Consider the following 24675-nt stretch of genomic DNA (forward strand, 5'->3'; position numbering starts at 1 on the left):
GCAAAACCTCCAGGGGGTTGGGAGTAAAGAGGTGAAGGGATGGAAAATGACACTGGAAATGAGCCAAGCAACGGAGGTCGGATACCACCCAGAGCAACCACTGACCTCCTGGGAGCATCAGGATACTGAATCTCTTGGAAAAGGTTTTCCATTTCCTCCAGCTGCCAAGACAAGAACTTGCGTATTCGCTTGCGCCGGGGCTGCGGAGTCGTGGCCATTTGCATGGGCTCTGAGGCCTGCGGCTGTGGAAGAGCCTGGCACCCGCAAGGGCCCTCACAGGCACCGGAGCTGCCACTGCCACCGTCTTTGTTCACCACATCTACGCTGTTCTGGTCACCTTCATCATCCAGGTCAGCTATGAGCCTCATGTAATCCTTGAAGGCCAGAGCTCCTTCTCGAAAGTGGCGGCCCTCTGCTCCACCTGGCTCGGGCTCAGCCAAAATTTCCGTCTCATAGAGCTCCCGTATGGTAATGGCTGAAGTCATGGCCGGGCCTTGTTCAGGCCTAGCCATCATCTTCATGGTGTAGGCTCCCCTAGTGGGCCTAATTGAAGGCATAGTAGGCATATCACAATGCCATTGCTGAAAGTCTGCCAAAGCCGTCAGGTGTCCATGGATGCGCCAAAGCCACACCAGGGTTGGCCAGGGGACACAGTAGCTCTCCAACGTTGCACACTGCACAGGCTATGAGGAAGTTCTCCTAGTTGTGCACGTCCTGCTATCCAGGCTCCCTTTCTGGTGACCGCTGTTACCTTTGTAAACAGACACTTGGTAGTAGGGGAGAGGAGGAGGTTTATTTAGGCACAGAAGTGGGCAAAGTGGAAAGGGTCGGGAAGGAAACAAAGTTGCCAAATTGGGTGAAGACTGCTAGGGACAGGTGGAATAGAATGTCCCTTCTAGGGGGTGATCACAAAATGGTGCCTAACTTAGAAAAGTTGAGCTGACTACTACTACTACTACTACTACTACTACTACTACTACTACTACTACTACTACTACTACTACTACACCTGTTGCCTAGTGAGAACACTAAGGAAGGGATTATGCTGGTCTTTTGAGGGAGTACAGGATGTCTTGGTGGCTGAGAGTATGGGAAGGGGTGAGCTTACCTGAGAAAGTCGAGATCTCTTATGAGAATAAGCAAAGAACTTCTCAGGCCCCACTCTCCATACTTTGCCATCTACACAAATCCTGGGCTGGAAATTAGGTTGATGTGATCAGCTGGGACATCGATTGCTTCTGAAATTGGAACGCATACTGGAACCATAATGGGCATTGCCTTCTTTATTTTTTGAATATCTTTTTTATAGCAGTACTAGGGCTTTGAACTCAAGCCTTACACTATCACTTAGCTTGTTTCCTCAAGGCTGGTACTCTACCACACGAGCCACACCTCCAATTCTGGGCATTGTCCTCCAAGTCCTGGGTTCTGTTTGTACAGTGTTATGGCTAGACATGCCCATTATGTAATGAACCCAATGTTACCTTTGAAAACCCAATTTTTCATAATGAATCCAAGCCACCATTCAAGAATAAATTTCTGCCCAGAGCTTATGAAATCTCTGAATGCTGACACTATGGTGTTGTGGAGGAAGACTAGTTAGTATCCAGCAATTGTGTTTGTGGTGCTAGGGTTTGAACCCAGTACCTTGTCCATGCTACACAGGCATTCTAACACAAAACAACATGTCGAGCCTGAAGAAACTATTAAGAACAATATTTTGGCCACAGAAAGCACCACACATATGGTTAAAGAAATAAATGTGAAAGATAATTTTGCACTCACTTACTTACAAGGCTACCACTCTGTGGCTGGTTTATATCACAGTGGTAAATAGTCCTTGCCTAGCATATGTGAAATACTGGTTTCAAACCCAAAAATTGCAACAAACAAACAGGCAGAAGATTTTAAGTGAGATGAGGAGGGAAACTGTGGTAGTTAATATTTTCTTAGACTCAAAGTGCATTATTATTCCAGTGGGGGCAGATTCCTGTAACCGAGGAACACATTTCGAACATAGCCTATTTTGCCTTGCAATTGTAGGCCTGCCTGGATTTGTTCTGAGAATAATATCCTTGTACAAGTGACTGTTTAAATGTGAAATTCACTGTTTGAAAATTCAAGGATTTGTCTGAAATCCACAGGCCTAACTCTTGAGTAGGTTAGGCCTTTTTTGCAGTTGGATTCTTGATTAAGTACAAGCAGCCTTTAAATAAGAATTTGGGATTCAAGTAAACGTCAGACATTTTCTGATGCTCTAGAGTGAATTTCTTTGGTAAGCAAGAAAGACCTGTATAACTAGAAAAGCAAACAGGATACAAGGCCAGGATTGTCCTCCGTGTTAGCAAAATTAGGGGGATGATACAGGGTGAATCCTTGTTAAGGTCATCCCTGGTAAAAATCTCACTTCCAATTCTTAGATTATCTGTGGAAATGCAACTTACTGGACATAGGAACACATGTTCACCTCAGAGATTTACAAATAGCCTCCCCTTCCATGATCCCAATAAATTTCACCAAAATGAACACACACTGGACAGTTTGGGTGAAAGGGTATGAAGGCCCATTCTGGAGGTGGAAAACCCAGGAATCTTTTGTGTTTCTTCATTAGTGTTATGTTCACTTTTCCTGAATTTATGTTTAACCATGGATTACTTGATCATTTTTAACTTTGGGGCTGTGTAATTAAAGACAGACTCCTAAAGACCCATGGAATCTAATCCTCAACAAGATCCAGAACAGAAGGGTAAAAATAAAAGAATAAGAAGATAAAAGGGAAACAGGAAGAGCAGTGTACTGCAAGGATCAGGAAAGGACCAGGAGAAGGAGGAGGTAGCCAGTGGGAACATAGGTCTAAACCTGAGCTTCTTGTATCCTAAGATCCTGAATGATGTGTCTGATTCTCAGCTTCCCAACTGTAAGATCAGGTAGACAACAGTGGACACATCACAGTGGTTTCCTCAGGCTTAAGACATCAATGTTCACAGCCTGTGGTGTCCTTTTTTCTACTTGCCCATCCCAAATCTCCCATCAAATCCTATCACTGGATGCAAAAAGGACATCTCCAAATCTTTCACTTTCCCATTGACAAGCCTACAAACTCACCAGTGTTGTCTCAAGCCTGGAAGACTGCAGGACCCTCCTATCTCCCTGCTTGTATCTTACATCTCCTACTGAGGCAGGCAGATATTACAGGTTCCCTGGTTGCCATGACAACAGGCGGAACTATTGTCTATGGTTACCAGGGCCACTTGCAAAGCTCGCCCATGGAATTGTCCATAGATTCTGTCCTGTGTAAAGTCCCCTAAACAGTGAAATAAATGTGCAAATAAAAACATACTGATAAATTCCTGCAGCCAGTAAACAAAAGGAGCTAGGTCCTGATGACTAGAACTATTTGACAAAGCAGAGCCTTCACCTACTATGCAAACTTAAGGTTGGGAGGGGACAAGGACAATGACCTTACAATGACTTTTTTGGCCCCAGGATGCTCAGTACCTAACTTTGATACTACCCAGTCTCAATGAGGAACAAGCACTCAGCCACCCTGGAGAACCTGGGCATAAGCAGCTGCACGTTTGTTGCATAAGCTCACCTGTCAATCAACAGTCTATCACATTTTGTGTCCAATGAAGAACTGCCTAAACTCCACTGGATGTGTTTTCCCTTTACTGTACTGCCCCTCTTTTTGTTTGGGATGCAGGGAACCTAAAATCGAGATCCTGAAAAGAGACCTGCTGAAAATCTCCTCCAGTAACACTAAGCTATTGCAATGAGGAACAGGAGACGACCAGCAGTAGTGAGAAGCTACCCTAAAGATGTCTAAAAATAAATTGAGGAAACATAATAATCCCCCCTCTACCCTCTTTTCTTTTCTTTTCTTTTCTTTTCTTTTTTTTTTTTTTTGTTGGACATGGGGCTTGAAATCTGGCCTGGGCGCTGTCCCTCAGTTCTTCACCTCAAGGCAAGCACTCTACCACTTGAGCCAGAGTGCCACTTCTGGTTTTCTGGTGGTTAAAGGGAGATAAGCCCGGGCTGGCTTTGAACTACGATCCTCAGATCTCAACCTCCTGAGTAGTTAGGATTACAGGCAAGAGCCACCCATGCCCAGCTGCCCACTTTTTTTCTTTTTCTTGTCTGCAACATTTTATTCTTTTTTAATATATATTTTTATTGTAAACATACTGTACAGAGGAGTTAAAGTCGCAAGAGTAAGGTAATGAGTACATTTCCTATCAAGCATTGTTACCCTCCTTTGTTGTTCCCCTACTTTCCCTTCCTTCCCCACCTCCCCAACTCCTCCCTCCCCCATCAAGTTGTAAAGTTCATCTTCAACAGACTGTCTTGTACATTTCATTGCTACAATGGGTCAATCTGTATCCTTATTTCAGTGTTTTGTTATTTCCCTTCCCCTCCAAAAATTAGAAAAATTTGTATACAAAATGCAGGGCACCAGAATCAAATACAGTGAAAATAGGGGTTATACCATGGGGGAAGAACATACAAAACAAACACAAAAATCACATAATACATTATAAGTACATTTAAAAAGAACAGCAAGAAAGATAAAAACCTCCTGTGTCCCTATCCTGAGGTTCATTTCATTTAGCATCATCTTATATGGTCATATGTACATAGCTTTTGACCTTTCCTGCTTGTACTAGACATACACTAGTTATTGCTGATAAGAGAAACCAAGGGACCTATGTTTCTTTGGGTCTGGCTTACTTCATTTAATATAATCTTTTCCAAGTCTTTCCATTTCTTAACAAATGGGACAGTATCATTCTTTCCGATGGAAGCATAGAATTCCATTGTGTGTGTGTGTGTGTGTGTGTGTGTGTGTGTGTGTGTGTGTGTGTAAATATATTTTTATATATCACATTTTCTTGATTCCTCTTCTGTGTGGCATATGGGTTGGCTTCATATCTTAGGTATGGTGAATAATACTGTGATAAACATAGTTGTACTGGTAGCTTTAGTATGGCCTTGTTTGTTATCGTTTGGGTAAATGCCTAAAACTGGGATTGCTGGGTCACAGGGGAGCTCTATATGGAGTCTTTTGAGGAACCTCCATACTACTTTCCAAAGTGGTTGAACAACTTTACACTCCCACCAGCAATGCAGTAGGGGTCCCTTCTGGCCACATCCCCTCCAGTAGCTGTTGTTATTTGATTTCTTGATCATAGCCATTCTAACTGGGGTGAGGTGGAATCTCAATGTTGTTTTGATTTGCATTTCTTTTATGGCTAGAGAAGTTGAGCATTTATTCATGTGTCTATTGGCCATTCTTTTTTTTAATTGTGAGAATACCATACAGAGGAATTACAATTACATGGGCAAGATAACGAGTACATCTCTTATCAAGCATTGTTGCCTCCTCTTTGTTTCCCTTTCCCATCCCTTCCCAGAAGTCTCTCTTTAGGTCTTTAGCCCATTTATCAAACAGGCGGTTGTTCCTTTGAGATTTGTTGTTGGGGGATTTAATATTTTGAGATCTAAGTATATTTTAGTTATGAGACCCTTGTTCATTGTATGGCTAGTGAAAATTTTCTCCCAATCCATGGGCTTTCTATTGATCTTGCTTGCTATGTCCTTTGCCACGCAGAAACTCTGCAGTTTCATGGAATCCCATTGGTCCAACCTTTCTTTGATTTGTTGTATTTCTGAGTCTCTATTAAGAAAATGTGGGCCTGTGCCAAGGAAACATAGGGTTTCTCCTATTCCATCCTGTCATGTTTTCAGAGTGTCTGCTTTGACTCTGAGATCGTTGATCCATTTAGAGTTGATTCTGGTGCAGGGTGATATATAAGGATCTAGCTTTAGTTTTCTACAAGTGATTAACCAATTTGCCAGCACCATTTACTGAAGAGGCTGTCTTTCTTCCATTCTATTTTGTTAGCTCCCTTATCAAAGATTAGGTGGCTATAGGTCTGCAGGTTCATTTCTGGCTTTTCAATTCTATTCCATTGGTCCTGAGGTCTGTTCTTGTGCCAGTACCAAGCTGTTTTGATTACTATGGCTTTGTTGTAGAGTTTGAAATTTGGTATTGATATTCCTCCAGTATTGTTCTTTCTGTTAAGGAACATTTTTGCTATTCGGGGTCTTTTATTGTTCCATATGAATTTTTGTATTGCTTCTTCTATTTCCTTGAAGAATGAGGTTGGAAATTGAATTTGTAGATAGCCTTGGGAAGTATTGCCATTTTCATGATGTTGATCCTTCTAATCCAGGAGCATGGGAGGTTTTTACACTTCCTTCCTTAGTTCTGCCTTAATATCCTTTTTCAGGTTTTTAAAGTTTTGGATCCCCTTTGTTTGCATCTTGTCTTATTGCTCAGAATTTAAAGGAAATGGCTTTAGCTTTCACCATTAAGTGTAATGCTGGCTGTAGGATTGTCATACACAACCTTTATTATATTGAAGAATGTTCCATGGATTCTTAGATTTTCCAGAGCTTTCATCATAAAGGGCTGAGAGTTTGTAAATTCAGTAATCGATATCTAAGTATGCACACTGTTAGAGTAAATTAGACTCAGCCAGAAAACCATGCAGACTCCAGGTAGGAAGATCAAAGGAAAGGTTTATTGCCAGTAAGGAGACCAGGTGAGAGGAAGTAAGAAGTGTTGGCTATTATCTCAGGTGACTTTTTATAACCTCTGGGATTTGGAGCATCTTGCTGCCTTATAAGGTCATAGCTATCCCATCAGGGTGCTCTCTCAGGGAAAGGGGGTAGGGACTGATTATTTGTTGCCTTTACTTGGGCCTAGTGTTGCCTAGAAAAAGAGCATGTTAAGCCTCAAGGGAGGTGGCCTCTAGGCTAACATCCTCCACTCTTTGGTTTAATAATTGAATGAGGATGGCACCTGGTCATTTCTTCTGGAGCTGCTTCCTGCTGAGAAAGGGGCAAAGTGCTCAATGGGGGACACTCCACTGGGTCCTCTCCTAGAAGCATCTGATTGACTGACTGGTGAAAAGTCTCATCTTTCCCATAAGGATGTTCTTCATGCACCTGAATAAGCAAGGCACAATTAGTATGAGGTGAAAATTGCAATTAAGGGACCCAAGATAGGCATGAGCCAGGGAGTAAGCCACCAGAAGAGGTCCCATCCCCCATCATTTTGCTGGATACTTTCCTCAAGTTTTCTGAGATGTTTGACTTGTTCCTAGATGGCATAGCTTCTATCAGTTAGGTCACAGCAGGACATGTTTTAATCTCCTCGCACCCTTGGTGGTGGAGTAACAGTAATCAAGGCAAGATTATTTTCGAGGATAGCAGTGCAATGGCAGAGGAGGTATAGTTAATGCTTTTTTTCCATTATGCATACCAAATATATAGGCTCCTACCACCATCCCTGGTATCCCAAGCAAGGAAAAGTGAGTGCAATATATAACTCTTATTCAGCTATTCACTTGTTGAGGCTGGAAGAGCTCCTTGTAGGGTGGTAAAACATGTAGATTGCTTAGGCAGCATTGGGAGCTATGAAGCAGATTGGCAGGGATATAATTAAGAGTATAACTCTCATAGGTTAAAAAAAGCCATTGTTTCTATCTACAAATTTAATGCAATACCTATGAATATCCCAACGTCATTCTTCAAGGAAATAGAAGAGGCAATCCAAAAATTCATATGGAATAATAAAAGACCCCGAATAGCAAAAACGATCCTTAACAGAAAGAACAGTGCTGGAGGAATATCAATACCAAATTTCAAACTCTACTACAAAGCCATAGTAATAAAACAGCTTGGTACTGGCACAAGAAAAGACCTCAGGACCAATGGAATAGAACTGAAGACCCAGAAATGAACCCACACACCCATAGCCATCTAATCTTCGATAAGGAGCTAACAAAATAGAATGGAAGAAAGACAACCTCTTCAGTAAATGGTGCTGGCAAAATTGGTTAATCACTTGTAGAAAACTAAAGCTAGATCCTTATATATCACCCTGCACCAGAATCAACTCCAAATGGATCAAAGACCTCAGAGTCAAAGCAGACACTCTGAAAACATGACAGGATGGAATAGGAGAAACCTTAGGTTTCCTTGGCACAGGCCACATTTTCTTAATAGAGACTCGGAAACACAACAAATCAAAGAAAGGTTGGACAAATGGGATTGCATGAAATTGCAGAGCTTCTTCATGGCAAAGAACATAGCTCAATAGAAAGAACATAGATCAATAGAAAGCCCATGGATTGGGAGATCACTAGCCATACAACGAACAAGGGTCTCATATCTAAAATACACTTAGATCTCAAAAAATGAAATCCCCCAACAACAAATCCTCAAAGAAACAACCACCTGATTGATAAGTGAGCTAAAGACCTAAAGAGAGACTTCTCTGAAGAGGAAAGAAGGATGGCCAGTAGATACATGAAGAAATGCTCAACCTCCCTAGCCATAAAAGAAATGCAAATCAAAACAACATTGAGATTCCACCTCACCCCAGTTAGAATGGCTATAATCAAGAACTCTAATAACTGGAGGGGATGTGGCCAGAAGGGAACCTTACAGCATTGTTGGTGGGAGTGTAAACTTGTTCAACCACTTTGAAAAGCAGTATGGAGGTTCCTCAAAAGACTCCACATAGAGCTCCCCTATGACCCAGCAATCCCACTTTGGGCATTTACCCAAATGATCACAAACAAGACCATACTAAAGCTACCAGCACGACTATGTGTATTGCAGCATTATTTACTATAGCTAAGATATGCAACAAACCCAGATGCCCCTCAATAGATGAATGGATCAAGAAAATGTGGTATAGATACACAATGGAATTCTATGCCTCCATCAGAAAGAATGGTATTGCCCCATTTGTTAGGAAGTGGAAAGGCTTGGAAAAAATCATATTAAGTGAAGTAAGCCAGGCCCAAAGAAACAGAGGTCCCATGGTTTCCTTTATTTGCAATAACTAGTATATGTCTGAGACAAACATAAACTGTCAGACAAGTTGATGTTAGGCGAAATGAACCCCAAGATAAGGATTCAAATGTTTTTTTTCTTTCTTGTGATTGTTTCCAACATATTTATAAGATGATTTCTTTGTTGCTTTGTGCGTACCTCCCCCAGGGTATAAGCCCTGCTTTCACTGTATTTGATGTTGATATAATTTGGGGAGGGGAAAGGAAAAAACAAACTGTTTAAATAGGGTTACAGGTGGACCCATTACAACAATGAGATGTACAAGACTTTATGTTGAAAAACAAACTTTACAGCTTTGGTGGGGTGAGGGGTGGGGGATGTTTGTGGGGGGTGTGGGGGTGGGAGGTGGAGAGGGGAAGGAATGGTATGGGGAAATGAAGGAGGAGGCAACAATGCTTGATAAGAACTGTAATCACTATCTTGCCCATGTAATTGTAACCCCTCTGTATGGTATTTTCACACTAATAAAAAAAAGCCATTGGGTAAAGAAACATGGCCCTTAGCATATGAGATGTGTTCATAGTTGGCACAAGCACAGTTGTCCCTCTTTACTTCTATACAGTCAAGGGTGCAATTTTGAACCTGGGCACAAATGTTATTTTCTGACATTATAACGGGGGGGAGGGAGAGGAGGGGGGCAGTGCATAACATCAGAGCATCTTCTGACAGTATAACGGGGGGGGAGGGAGAAGAGGGGGGCAGTGCATAACATCAGAGCATCTGCTGATCCTTCATGTGAAGGCTTTCCCCAATTATAGGAGCCAGCATAGATGGTATTTATATCTGCCACAGATTTGCACACCAGAACCAGGCAAGGCCTGAGCACATGTCCCATCTCCAGTTCCTGCGTCAGACAAAAGTTCGGGACAGGTGAAATCAGATGTAATAATGCATGTGGTCCTGCAAGGACTCTAAGGAGAAGGATTCTCCATATTGATATTTATGTTACCAATATCTGATGAGACAGGGGCCAGTCTGGCAGGGCTGCTGTTCCTAAACCCATCCCAAGAGGAAACGGGTTAGATATTACTTGTTTGGGGTGGATAGGGTGGCTGATGATGTTGTTTCTGCCCTTGATATCCTTAGTACCTGGTATTTCTGTGACATGAGGGCGACTAGATGAATCCAAGTTGGTTTGTCTGGTCTGGTAGATCCAGGAGTGAGAAAGCTGGTTAGGCCAGTGGCACTCAATGTGCCAAGATGAATCCAGTAGAGGGGCAGCCTTGGACCTTTACAGACAGGGATTTGCACAGGGCCCTTCCCGGGTGGATCTAACATCTCCAGCCCTTTGATATAGAAGAGGACACAGCTTTCTGCTGGGAAGGGGCATTGACATTAGGGGTAAAAGGCAGAGATGCAGAGATGTGGTCCCCTCTGGGAGAAGGCAGTAAGCAGCAGCCTGTCCCTTGGAGGTAGACGTGAGTCTTTGAATGAAGTCTGGAAGAAAGCTCATGAGGCAGGGGCTGGGCAGTAATAAAAATATTAGAGAGCACACAAAGAGCAAAAGGAAGGATTTAGGGCAGAAAATTAAAAATTGGATGACTTGGATAGATGGGCTAGTTTTTATCTCCTGCATTCCAAGCAGTCCTGGAGTTGGTGGAAAATGTCCCTAGCTACTTTGGACATCTGACAACTAGGTAGGGAAGAGCAGGTTAGACTGAAGCTTGGGCTGGGTTGGGGTGGTTAAGAGGCTTGACTGGAGATCTTGGGCAATGTCTGGATTACAGGGTATGTATGGGAGACCCAGAGAGCTGCCAAGGCTAACAGCCCTGAGTCCAAGACTCATTATAGATATAAATAGCAGGTAACAAAGGCAAAAATGTAAATTCCTGTCCAGTTAGAAGGTAGACAGGTATGGACATTAGATGGAAAAGCTTCTTAACTTATTTCCATTGACTTCCCAGCTCTGGTTAATTTTGAAAGGGCAGGCACAAAGTGGCTGATGTGACATCATCTCCTCTTACTCTTGTCCACAGTTCCTTGTTGTCAGGACTGGACTCATCCTTGCATTTGCTCATTGCTGGGATAACTCATCCCAGTTGGCAGTCACAGGCTTTGAACTCAAGGCCTGGGCACTGTCCCTAAGCACTTCTGCTCGAGGCTAGTACCCTACCACTTTGAGTCACAGTACCACTTTTAGCATTTGGATGGTTAATTCTTGAGCCATGCTTCCAGCCTGGATCTTTGGTGGTTAGTTGGGAGATAGAGTTTCAGAGGGATTTTTCTGCCTGGACTGGCTTTGAACTGCCATCTTTGCCACAAAAACACTTTGTTAGTTCTAATTAAAGCAACAAGGAGATCAATGGGAACAAGTAGAACTTACCTGTACTCTCTTCAGAATTGACCAACGAATACTTGCCAGAACTCTGCAATGACAAAACTCAACAGGTAGGATGAGACTTTTAGCATAGATATAGTAAAGTTTGGCTGTGTGGAAAATCTGGTAACCAAAGTTCACAAGAGGCTCTCCTGGCCTACACATGTTTCGATAGCACAACATCATAGCCAGCGATTTCAGGTCAGGATGGGTATGGTTTGCAGACTGTCCCACAAGAGTCTTAGTTTTTGTAAATCTAAAGCAGTTCTTTCACCAAGAATCAGCTGCATGTGATGGAGTCAGGCGGGAGTCCAGTTTACCATGGTGGAGGTAGTCAGGATGGTTCAGGCAGGATCTGGGCGAGACTGCGTCCAATTGTCAGATCTCCTGCTCAGTTGCTTACAAATTTATACACAGACTGGTTAAAGACACTTGACTTTAGATGGAAATAAAGAATGACATGCTGGTTTTACATCAGTATTTAAATCACAGCTAACTTAATTACATACCAATTTTAATAAGCATTATCTTTTAAGAATTTATGACACGCTCATACCATCTGCCACCTACTAGAACCTTCCGGAGTTTGTCTTAATTTCTATCTTTTCTATTTTGGAACAAACATTTAAGATAATTCTTACTTTCCAAATACTTTCTTATCCAAAGGTGTTCCCTCAGTTTCCCTTTTCAAGACCTTTTTGCTAACTTTTCTCTTAGAAAACTAAAGCTAGATCCTTATATATCACCCTGTACCAGAATCAACTCCAAATGGATCAAAGACCTCGGAGTCAAAGCAGACACTCTGAAAACATTACAGGATGGAATAGGAGAAACCCTAGGTCTCCTTGGCTCAGGCCAAAATTTTCTTAATAGAGACCCAGAAATACAACAAATCAAAGAAAGGTTGGACAAATGGGATTGCATGAAATTGCAGAGCTTCTGCATGGCAAAGGACATAGCTAGCAAGATCAATAGAAAACCCATGGATTGGGAGATCTTCACTAGCCATACAACAGACAAGGGTCTCATATCTAAAATATACCTGGAAGTCATATATATACAGATATATAAAATCTTGGTTTACGTTTTTTCTTAGTGGTTTTCTTCATCACAGCTGGTGGGACTCCTTTTTAACCATGCTGACAGTTTTTATCTTAACTATGTATACATATGTGTGAGTAAAGTTTTAGTGGCAAGAGACCTTTTTCCAATCTTATTCTTGCAGAGATCAAGATTTAAGCCAAAACCTTTTTTAACAAAACACTTTAGCTGGAGCTCATTTTTCCAGGGCTTGATTGTGTTAGCAAGGCATTTGGTTAGTTGTTTGAACCAGGCTCTCAGCTGACTTCATACTCCCAACTGCCTTCTTGCAGAAGGGGGCATAACACTTAGTAGACTTTGATTTTAATTTAACAATAGAATAAGGTTAGACATCTTTGCTAACAAAATGTGGTTATGTCTCAGTTTACATGGCCTATGAAGAGAGGTAGTAATTCTGTTAGCAAGGCACATCAGAATATGAATTGAAATCATTTAACACCAAGAAGAATGAAGAATTAGCTTGGTGGAAGAGTGGGGGAGGGTGTAGAAACCCCACCAGGTGTCTTTTGTCTCTTCCTAGGTGTCAGTTTTCAAGGCCAGTAAAGAGACTTGGGGGAGAGGTTGCTGAGCAGGTTTTTAATGAGAGGAGATGATTGGATAGAGGTATCCAGATAGGGAAGAGGTGAAAGGGAGGGATTTTTATTTTGTAGCCTCCTAGAGAAGTTTGGCTTAAGAGAGAAATTAAGAATTCAGATAACCAACGTGGGTGGATTCAGGAAAGAGAAAATAATTGAATTATGGTCTGAGTCCCAAAGACATTTGGGGGTGTGGAAAAGAGCAGTAAAAGGAAAAGCAGTAAAAGAGAAACTGGTCCAGTATGTTAGCCAGCCAGCCACTGTCAGTGATGATTAACGACAGAGACAGGGCAGAGGCCTGTCAGCATCAGTAGCTTTTCCCTGAGGAGCTATTTCTGAGATACTCACACTGCCCAGCCTGGAGCTCTTCTCAGGATTAATGTTTACTGAGTTTCCAATTGGGTCTGCTGCCTGTGCTGCAGTGTGGTGTGCCCTCTTTTCTTAATAAACTGTCTTGTTACCTTCACTACACCTTCCTTCTTATCTGACTTCTTCTCTCCCTAGATGCAAAGAATCAACATTAATCTCCACACTGACTTACCATGACACCATGACCATCCTGACCAGCAGAATGCAGGGATGGACATGTGAAGTAAATCCTATCATGCACCTGCTTACCATATTACAGTGTTTCTCCTTGCATTGGAATTAGATCAGACTGAATCTAAGGACACTAGTAGGACATTATCATTTTTCACACCTAGTAAGAAAACAACACACTATGCCAAGAGAGAAAATGTGTCCTCTGAGGAAAACCCACACTTTCCTGGCACACTTCCTGCCACAGGCCTCACACAGGCAGCAGCCCTGGAGGTTAATTCACCCGCGCCCTGTCAGTCTAAAACAACACAGATCATGTGGTTTTATAAACACACTTCATGTTTCTCATATGCTACCAGAGAGTAACCCTATCTCTCTCCTTTCTTGGGCCCTTGTGAACAAAAATGAGAAAATGTGAGGCTGCATGCTGAAGTCAATTTGAAAAATCTCACCTCAGTTAATCCTCACCATGCCCCCAGAAATTAGGTATTGTGCATTATATCCATGGTAAAATCCTCACTAGCTCAGCCATTCCGTGGTAGTGACTCTTTAGATGAGTCTGCTCTCCCTACTGATTTTCTCTTCAGGCCAGGTGGCAACACTTCCCCTGGTTAAAACACAAATGAGACATGTAATTGTCCTCCCCCTCACCACATGAAGATTGTGCTTGGTCTTGTTGACAAGGTAACTTAGTAGTAACTTAAGGAAGATAATAATATCCAGAATAATGTGGTTAAATAAGGAAGCTGAAGAAAAGTGGTTGAATCAGTGAGGTTGAATAGCCATTCTTTCTCATACTACATTTATATCTGTTGTTGTAATAAGATGTTAGTGCACCAGTGGCTCATGCCTGTAATCCTAGCTGAGATCTGAGGATCCTAGTTCAGCAGTGCAGGCAGAACTAGCCAAGGCAGGAAAGTACATGAGACTGTTATCTCCAATAAACTACCCAACATGGAGCTGTGATTCAAGTGGGAGAGTTTTAGCCTTGAGCAAAAAAGCTTAGGGGCAGTGCTTAGGCCTTGCGTTCAATCCTCAGGAGCAATAGGGGGAAAAAGGTTCATAATCCATACCACTAAATAGGTTAGGTAAAGACTTTCATCTACACTGGTACTATAGGACATGACAGCATGTGAGGCCGCCAGGAAAGACTCTGTGTTTGATGACAGGTACCTTTTAATCCTTCAGTGGCCTAAGAATAAAATGGAAAGGGGCTGAAAAATAACAGAATAAGCTGGGTGCAGGTGGCTTACGCCAGTAACCCTAGCTACTCAGGAAGCTGAGATATGAGGATCACGATTTGAAGCCAGCCAGGCAGAAATGTCCATGAGACTCTTCTCTCCAATAAACTACTTACAAAAATCCAGAAGTGGCTCTGTGACTCAAGTGGAACAGTGCTAGCCTTGAGCAGAAAGAAGCTCAGAGCAACACATAGGCCCTGAGTTCAAAAAAAGAGTAAATGGGGCTGGGAAGGTGGCTCAGTGGTAGAGTGCTTGCCTTGCATGCATGAGGCCCTGGGTTCATTTCCTCAGCACCACATAAGCACCACGCTAAGGCTCCAAGTGGTAGAGTGCTAGCCTTGAGCTGAATAGCTGAAGGGAGAGTGCCCAGACCCAGAGTTCAGGCCCCATGACTGACAAAAAAAAAAAAAGGAGTAGATGGCCGGGCGCTGGTGGCTCATGCCTGTAATCCTAGCTACTCAGGAGGCTGAGATCTGAGGATTGTGGTTCAAAGCCAGCCCAGGCAAGGAAAGTCCATGAGATTCTTATCTCCAATAAACCACCAGAAAACTGGAAGTGGCACTGTGGCTCAAGTATAGAGCATTAGCCTTGAGCTTAAAGGCTCAGGGACAATGCCCAGGCCTACAGTTCAAGCCCCATGACTGACAAAAAAAAAAAGAGTAGATGAAAACAATTTTTTCTTAGGTTTAAATCAATTATTATTGTTAGATTTATTAGTCTGCAACCTGAAATGATAGTGGCTGAGACATACAGTCCAATTAGTATTAGTTCCTAGTTTTCTATACCTAGCATGAAGTTGCTACAGAGCTGCTGAAAGAATGGTTAGGTTGCAAAAGGTGGGAGTACTATGGAGTATAGTGGGAGAGGAGTGACTGGAAGTACACATGAATAATAACTGAGTTGTTTCCATGGTTATTGTTAGAAGTTTATATCTCTGATATGTGTTAGTCAGACCTTTTATAGCTGTGACAAAGACCTAAGAGAACATCTTAAGGAAGGAAAGATTTACTTAATAGTTACAGAGGTTTCAGTCCATTGTGTTACAAATATGTTGGAGTGTCGCATAGAAATAAACACCCCAACTCGAAATGAACTCAGCAAGGCTAAGTTTTCTTCTGCAGAAGGGTGCACCATCAGCCAAAACCCTGGCAGGCAAGCACATAGAATAGACAGGCTGCTCCCTTTTTATCCCTAACCTAACAGGCCCTGCCCTACCTGCTCACATTGCTGAACTCAGGCTCACAATCTGCAAAAAGGATGTGGTTTAATTAACAGGATGTAACTAAAACTCAAGGAAAAGAATGTACTTAACTAAAATATAATTAACAACATTCTAGCCACCTGGCCAAAGCAGGACCCTTCAGAAAAAAATTCTCTCAAAATTTACAGAAAAGAAGACAACTGCTTTGATAGACAAGAGGCTTTCCTCATCTGACTGTTGTTTATGCCCCATGATGCATCAGAATATCATGATGGGAGGGTGAGGAGCAAAGCTGCTCCCATTATGTTGCCTAGAGAGCAGAGTGATTTTCTTGAAGGGTCTAGATAAATTGTGTCCCCAAAACTTGAGCCAGGCAACAACCAAATCAGATATTCACTTTTGTTTTCAGAAATACTACAAACTTATTGGGAAAATAATTTTGTCAGATTCCCAAGCCAGAACTTAAAGAATCAGAAACCATGGTCCTAAATGAACTGTCAACCAAAATATGAAAAACCATGTATTTGTCCACCTATAATTTCATCTGCTCTTGTACTTCCCTGGCTCCCAACTCAGAACTATTTCAAATTAGTCATGGAGCAAGCACATTTAAGTTTCTCACATTAAAGCAATGTTCAGTTTCAACTTACATTATTTACATAATTTCTCCTTTGTGCCACTTTCTGTCACTTGAGTGAAATGAGCAGTATCTAAGGATTACTCCTGGTATGTTGATGTAGATCACAGGCGAGGCCAGTGCGTCTTCCCCTTTAAACCTGACCTTCTGCTTCCCAATATAGTATTTTTCTTTGAAATGTATTGTTTGTTGTCAAGTAATCATAAGTACAAACTTTACATTAAAAATTACATGTGGCCAGGCCACCATGAATCAGGTTTTGGTGAAACATCAAACTGTTATGGCCATCTCCACCAAGATTGAATTGCAAGATGAATGGCAAGCCCCAGGGCCGGTGGAGGAGGAAGGGTCAGAATTCCAATGAGTTGGATCTGTTAGATAAGGTTGTCAAAATAGGCATTTAAGAAAAGGAGAGGGGGGAGAAAAGGAGCTTGACTTTCCAAATATTGAGAGTATCTTATTGTATATAAAATAACTATTTTCACTAAAACTGGATGTGGCAATAAAGTTGACATGGAACATGGACTGTTACCATGAAACCACAAGACAGAGGATGATTGCAAGATTTGTTGCCAGCATCAGTGAAGTAATGACACAGTGAGGGATGGAGCAGGTGTCTGTGGAGACAGTTAGGCCTTAAGTCCCATCTGGATCCTGGTTCTGACACTAAAGTGTCTGTAGAGTTAGTGCCTGCCTTCCAGTGAGGCCTCGTGGCACTACTAAAGCTACTTGTTTACCACTGCCATTGCTGAGTGATTTTTCTCCAACATCTACTTTCCCCATAAAACGTACTTGGCACTCAGCAGATGACTCCTTTCTTGCCAGCTCACTTGCACAGAGACTATATTTTAGACCATGATGTCCACAGGTCACCCCTTATGGCTCCTATCAGTAGCTCCTGTACCTGCTGTGCCTCCACATGACTGTGTCTCACTCCATCCTCCTGGCTGCCAGCTTGGGAGCTGGGGTATATCATGGGGACCGAAGCTGGCTTAGAGGAAGAAATGGCCCTTTGGGAGGAGTGCAGAATAGATATGGTGGTGGTGACTACCGTGGGCACCTCATACTCCCTTTCCCTTAATATTAACCACACATGACATCAATTCAGAAGTCTTCACAAGCACTTTACTGGAAAATTGGAGGCAGCAGTTTTTGTGATGGTTTTCCATCTCTTATCTAAGGGAATTGTTCTTTAATGCCTTTCCCTCTATGTACACTACTCCCTACTGCTTCCCTGGTCAAAGTCCTAAGCAAGAGAATGAAATATATAACCTTTATCAGTTTATTTTATATTATTTATGTATATTTTCCTAATTAGACTTATCACTAAATGGAAGGTGAATTGTATAATGCTGGTGGAGACCATACTGGATGCAAAGTCATGAGGCCAAAGAGGTGACTATGTCTGAGGTATGAGTGGAAAAGGAGAAAAAAGGCACAGAGGGGATGACCAACAGCACTGGGACAGTATTAGGATCCTCCAACTACATAGAAACTTGCTGTTTTCCCAGTCACATACAAGACCATGTAGAACACCTAGGACTTAAGTAGTGGGGTCCCTGAATCCTGCTGCAAACACATAGTAGGTGCTTAATAAGTAATAATTGAGTGAATTCTCATGAGAGGAAACATATTATGTCAGTTATTCAGCCAGATGCCATCCTGGTAGTCCTTTTGTCTAAAGTCTCATGTCTTTCAATCTTTCATCTGTTACCAAAACTGAACTTGGTACCCTCTCCTCTCCAACCCAAGCTGACATTTTTTATGCTTTTTTAAAATTTTTTATTGTGAAAATACCGTACAGAGGGGTTACAATTACATGGGCAAGATAATGAGTACATTTCTTATCAAGCATTGTAGCCTCCTCCTTTGCTTCCCCTTCCCATCCCTTCCCATCCTCCCTCCACCACCCCCCCACGCAATCCCCCCCCCACCAAGGTTGTAAAGTTCTTTTTCGACATAACGACTTGTACATCTCATTGTTGCAATGGATCCACCTGTATCCCTATTTAAACGATTTGTTTTTCCCTTCCCCTCCACAAATTATACCAACCTCAAATACAGTGAAAGCAGGGGTTATACCATGGGGGAAGGACATACAAAGCAACAAAGAAATAATCTTATAAATGTGTTAGAAACAATCACCTGAAAGAAAAAAACATTTGAATACATATCTTCAATTAATTATACAAATGTTTCATTATGATATTTACATATATGCATATGATGTACTTATATGAAATTCACTATTTTCTTTTCCCCCTTCCCTCCTGCCCACATTTTTAACTATTTTAGTGGGTTTCAGTAACATAATTTAATCTACATAATGTATTTGTATAATATTCAAACACATCCTGACCTGTCATTTTGTTCTCCCAATACTATTGATTCTATCCTCAAAACATTTCCCTTTTTACAATCACCCAGACTGAATTTTCCAAGAGAATTTGTACATGACTCTATAGCATTGTTCTGGTGGGAAGTAGCTAATATTTACAAAGCATATGAAGAAATCACTATTTTGATATTCCTGTTACTTATCAAACACAAATCTTTTTCTGTAGCTCTGACAGTAAATCTACAAGGTTTCATTTGACAAGAAGTGTCTATGACTTGGAAAAAATATATTAAGTGAAGTAAGCCAGGCCCAAAGAAACATAGTTCCCATAGTTTCCCTTATTTGCAATGATTAGTATATGCCTAGGATACGCAGAAAAGCTCAAAAGCTGTGTATATATGACCATATAAGATGATGCTAAGTGAAATGAACACCAAGATAGGGACACAAGAGGTTTTATCTTTCTTGCTGTTGTTTTTAATGTAATTATAATGTACTATGTGATTTTTTTTGTTTCTTTTGTATGTTCTTCCCCCATGGTATAACCGCTGTTGTCAATGTATTTGATTCTGGTGCCCTGCATCTTGTATATACATTTTTCTAATTTGGGGAAGGGAAGGGAAATAACAAAATGTTGAATCAGGGATAAAGGTTGACCCGCTGTAACAATGAGATGTACAAGACACTATGTTGAAAATGAACTTTACAATTTGTGGGGGGGAAGGAAGAGTTGGGGAGGTGGGGAAGGAAGGGATGGTAGGGAAAAAACAAAGGAGGGGTAACAATGCTTGATAGGAAATGTGCTCATTACCTTACTCATGTAACTGTAACCCCTCTGTACAGTATCTTTCAAATAAAAAATATATATTAAAAAAAGAAATGTCTGTGTAATTTTTTCTTTTTTGTGCCAGTCCTGGAGCTTGAACTAAGGCCATAAACACTGTCCCTGAATTTATTTCTTCCTTCTTTTCTTCATTCTTTCTTTTATTTTTCTTTCATTCCTTCTTTCTTTCTTTTTCTCCAGGATAACTCTCTACCACTTGAGCTACAGCTCTACTTCTGGCTTTTTGGTGGTTAACTGAAGATGAGTCTCACAGACTTTCCTGCCTAGGCTGGCTTCAAATGTGATCCCAGCGCTCAGCCTTCTGAGTATATAGTATAGTAGGCATGAGCTACTAGCACCTGGCTATATTTTTTTCTCTTATCTAATTAATGGAAAGTTTTCCTATCAGATAGCTGTCAGTATATTATGCCTTGTGGAAAAGCAAGGTACTTCAACTGATGTAGGAAATTATAGTTGAAAAGGCCTTATAAAATGTAATGGGCTATTGTAGAAAAAAAACTAATGCTATATTATCAAGTTAACTGTTGAAATGTTTTATGTATCATATTGCCCACCTTAATTGTATGTGTCCTGTTTATGTTTTCTGCCATACCAAAAGAAGTCATATAATCACTATTTAGCAGAAGAAAAATTTTAATGTCATATAACAATTTTTTGGTCTTTCACCCATTTTGTTTCACTTGGCAGGTTAGAAGACTACATGTTGCAGAAATCCCTCCTGAAATGTTACCCAGGCAAGGCAACTCCTTCACCCCATTTCCATGAGGAATGATGTTCCCAGAAATCAATTCTTCTGAGCATTTGGAAACAATGGATTGGGAAGTTAATCGTGGATTTTTCATCAGAAACCTTGGAGAGCAGAAGGAAATAGAACATACTCAACAATTTCCCAAAAGAGCTGTCAACAAGATTCTAAATAGAGTAAAGATACCTTTCAGGAATGAAAGTAAAACGTAAATATTTTCAAGTAAAAGAAAATGGAGAAGCTGGGCATAAGTGTTTCACTACCTGTAATCTTAGCTACTCAGGAGACTGAGATTTGAGGATTGCAGTTCAAAGCCAGCTCAGGCAGGAAAGTCCATGAGACTCTCATCTCCAATAAACTACACAGAAAAGACTGGAAGTGATGCTGTGTCTCAAGTGGTAGAGCACTAACCTTGAGAAGAAGACTCCCAGAGACAGTGCCCAAGCCCTGAATTCAAGCCCCAGAAATGGCAAAATGAATATGGAGAGAAATTTTTGCCAGCACAACTGCTTTAAAAGAACTGCTGAAGAATCTTCTTCAAACAAAAGGGACATTTTGCCAAAATGAAACTTGGAACATCAACAAGAAAGAAGGGTAACAAAACCAGTAAATATCTCAGTAAATTTAATCGATTATTGACTGTGCTTCACTTGAATTCTTTTTTTTTGGGGGGGGGGGTGGTCAGGTCGTGGGGCCTGAACTCTGGGCCTGGGCGCTGTCCCTCAGCTCTTCAGCTCAAGGCTAGCGCTCTACCACTTGAGCCACAGCACCACTTCTGGCTTTTTTCTTTTTGCTTATGTGGTGCTGAGGAATCGAACCCAGGCCTCAGGCATGCAAGGCAAGCGCTCTACCACTGAGCCAACTTCCCAGCCCCTTCACTTGAATTCTTTAAAATATGTTTTAGCAGTTGAAATTGTGGAAAGTATCAACTGTTTCATTTTCTTCTGGGGTTTAAATTTTTATATAGATGAAATACATAAGACAATTACAGTATAAATCAGGAATAATAAAAGAATCTATATCATGTAAGATTTTATACAGTTGAAGTGGGAAAACTGTGATTCTAAGTAAGAGCATTAAAACTAACTTGTACTTTGTAAATGGGCTAATAAGCTAGAGTCTTCTTAGCATAAAAAGGAAAAATAGCCAATAGCCATATGAAGAACTGCTCAACAACTCTGGCCTTAAAGGAAATGCAAATCAAAACAACATTGAGATTCCACACCACCCCAGTTAGAATGGTCATTATCAAGAAAACTAACAATAGCAAATGTATGCAGAGATGTGACCATAAAGGAAGCTCTATTATTCTGTTGGTGAGAATGTAAACTTTTTTCAACCACTCTGGAAAGAAGTGTGGAGGTTTCTCAAACAACTAAACATAGAACTTCCCAATGACCCAGAAATCTCTCTCTTGAGCATTTATCCAAATGACCACAAGCCAGGCCACACTAAAGCCACCAGCACAACCATGTTTATTACGGCACTACTCACCATAGCCAAGATATGGAATCAGTCCAAATGGATGAATAGCTCAAGAAAATAAGATGTGTGTGTGTGTGTGTGTGTGTGTGTGTGAAAGAGAGAGAGAGAGAGAGAGAGAGAGAGAGAGAGAGGTATATATGTATGTGATATATGTTTATGTGTGTATATATTTATTATGTGTGTATATATTTACTCACCCATTAGAAAGAATTCCATTTTTAAAGAAATGGAAAGATTTGGGAAAAATATGTTAAGTGAAGTAAGTTAGGCCTAGAGAGATAAATGATACATGTTTTCCCTTTTATGTGGAAGCTACGTTTATCTTACAAATTCATAAGTAACTCCATTGGTGGAATGCAAATGCACACAAATGCTTTAACTGATATACGATATATGGTAGCTTCAAGATAGATCTCAAATAGTGTAATTCCTCAGAAATCCAAAATCAAAGACCAGTAAAATGAAACACCAGGAAGCAGGCACTTGAAAAGGGTGAATGGGGTTAAGGGGAAAGGGGTAGACAAATGAAGAGAAGAGAGAGAAAATGCAGACAAGAATCCAATGTATATCCTACAAAATTAAGAAGAGAGGGAATGGGTGGGTGGGGGAGGAATGGGTGAGAACATTAAAATAGGTAACGTTGATCAAGATATATTGTATTCATAAACTGCTTTATTAAATGACAGTTCCTTTGTACAACTACTTAAAAGATAATTTGAAAAATGATTTTTAAAATAGAGTGCATAAATGGGGAAAACACAATAGCAGATCTAAATTAAAATGAGTGAACATCACATTAAAAGAAAGTTATGTAAGTAAATGAAAAGAGATCATTTAGAATGTATAAAAATAAATTTGCTTGAGGACTGGTATAAATGTGTGAGGACAAATGTGTATTTGTGAAGGAAGAGTGTTGAGAGCTAAGTGAGGAGGGTTGGACTTTTCCTTCAATAGACAGCATTCAGATGATCATTCAGGTGTCTCTCCTTTCTCTTTCTCTCTCTTACTCTCATACTCTCTCTCTTTCATTTTCTCTCTGATTCCTCTTTTTCATTGTCCATGCAGAGAGAACCATGCAAGGTAAATACTCTGAAAGTGAAGAGATACTCAGATGGAATAGTTTTAGAATATGTTACATGATATAATTTGGAGAAAAGGTTTGCTTCTATAATTAGAACCATCTTAAATGGAAGTTGAATGGAGTTAATTCTTGAATGGAATTGTTATAATTCCATCCAAATGTTGAAAGCAGTAAAAAATGTTACCCTGTACACAGTTAGTTATATACAACATAGCCAGGCTGAAAAACTTATTGTATTGCTACAATAATTATATCATTGGTTTTCAAAATATGTTCCAACTATAATTATTTTTCAAACAATAGTTAAAAAGTTACCCTGCTTTTCTTTTTTGTTTTTATTGTTATTATAAAGGTAATGTACAGAGAGGTTACAGTTATATGTGAGGTAATGAGTACATTTCTTTTTGCTAATGTCACCCTCTCCTTTTGTCTCTCCCAGTTTTTCCTTCCTGTCTCTACCCACAAATTATATGGTACATTTTCAACATAGGATCCAGTGAGTATTACTGCTTATCCCACTTTTAAATTGCTAAATCGATGTTTTGTTAATATCATTTACAAAATTCAAGAGTTTACATTTACTTATGACAAAGTGATCGGATGAGTAAGAGTCAATTTAAGTGCAAAGAATTCTTTAAAATCAAGAATAATGCTGAAATTTTATTTAATAAAATAAAGTTTAATTAAGAAAAGAAAAAAAAATACCCAGGGCACCAAAATCAAATGCAGTGACAAGAGGGACAAACCATGGAGGGTGGGGGGAACACAAAAGAAAAAGGAAATCACATAGTAGATTAAAAACAACAACAGCAATGAAAAACCTCTTGTGTCCATGTCTATTTTGGAAATGATCTGTATAAATTGGGTGGGGGGATGAGAGGGAAGGGAAAATAGGAAAAAATGAGGGAGGGTTAGCAAGTTCAACAAGAAATGCACTCACTACCTTACTTATGTAACTGTAACCCCTGTATACATCACCTTGATAATAAAATTAAAATAATTTTTTTAATGAGTAAAAAGGCAAATGGGTAAACTTTTCCAAAAAATAAAAATAAAATTGCTTGATGTGAGCTACAAAAAGCCACATTAAATATACTTTATACTATACTAAAAATTGAAATACATATATGCCATGCAAACACTAAACAAAGGAAATGTGGAATGGCTATACTAACATTAAAAATATAGACTTCAGAGCAAAAAAGACTATCAGAAATAAATAAAATTATAGTGCTATAATAAAGGTTCACTTCATAAGAAGATAAAATAATTGTAAATAAATTTGCATGAAAATACACAAAGAAAACCTTACTGAGCTAAAAGGAGAAATAAAAAGATCCAAAATATGGGGAGAAGCAAGCACTCCTTTCTCATAACCAGTAGACATAAAATGAAGAAAGTTTGGAAGAACTTTGCAACATTTTAAGTAGCAATGTTAAATTTATACTTTTACTTTCTAACAATTAAAATATATTCTTTTTAAATATCCATGGATCAATCACAAAAACAGATCTTGTACTAGCTCATAAAGTAAGCCCTAAAATTAACAGAATCAAAATGATTTAAAGTATGTTCTCTGAGTACAAAAGAATGACACAAGAAATACATTAGTGAAAGATAGCAGGAAAATCACCCTTGGAAC

General features: G+C 40.3%; 1 protein-coding gene across 1 annotated transcript in view; it reads right to left on the bottom strand.

Moving 5' to 3' along the window:
* The window catches only part of LOC138839759 (double-strand-break repair protein rad21-like protein 1), a 71509-nt gene that overhangs the window by 12000 nt on the left and 34834 nt on the right, over window positions 1-24675 (bottom strand). The window contains exons 14-18 of the mRNA XM_070039321.1: window positions 13383-13421; window positions 11252-11470; window positions 9878-10072; window positions 6866-7011; window positions 106-543 (exon numbers count right to left, since the gene is read on the bottom strand). Of these exons, the coding sequence (XP_069895422.1) occupies window positions 106-543; window positions 6866-7011; window positions 9878-10072; window positions 11252-11470; window positions 13383-13421 (1037 nt within the window). The remainder of the gene's footprint in view (window positions 1-105; window positions 544-6865; window positions 7012-9877; window positions 10073-11251; window positions 11471-13382; window positions 13422-24675) is intronic.

This window comes from Dipodomys merriami, unplaced genomic scaffold (genome assembly GCF_024711535.1).
Source record: "Dipodomys merriami isolate MVZ:Mamm:240054 unplaced genomic scaffold, mDipMer1.0.p SCAF_3, whole genome shotgun sequence".
Classification (NCBI taxonomy): Eukaryota; Metazoa; Chordata; class Mammalia; order Rodentia; family Heteromyidae; genus Dipodomys; species Dipodomys merriami.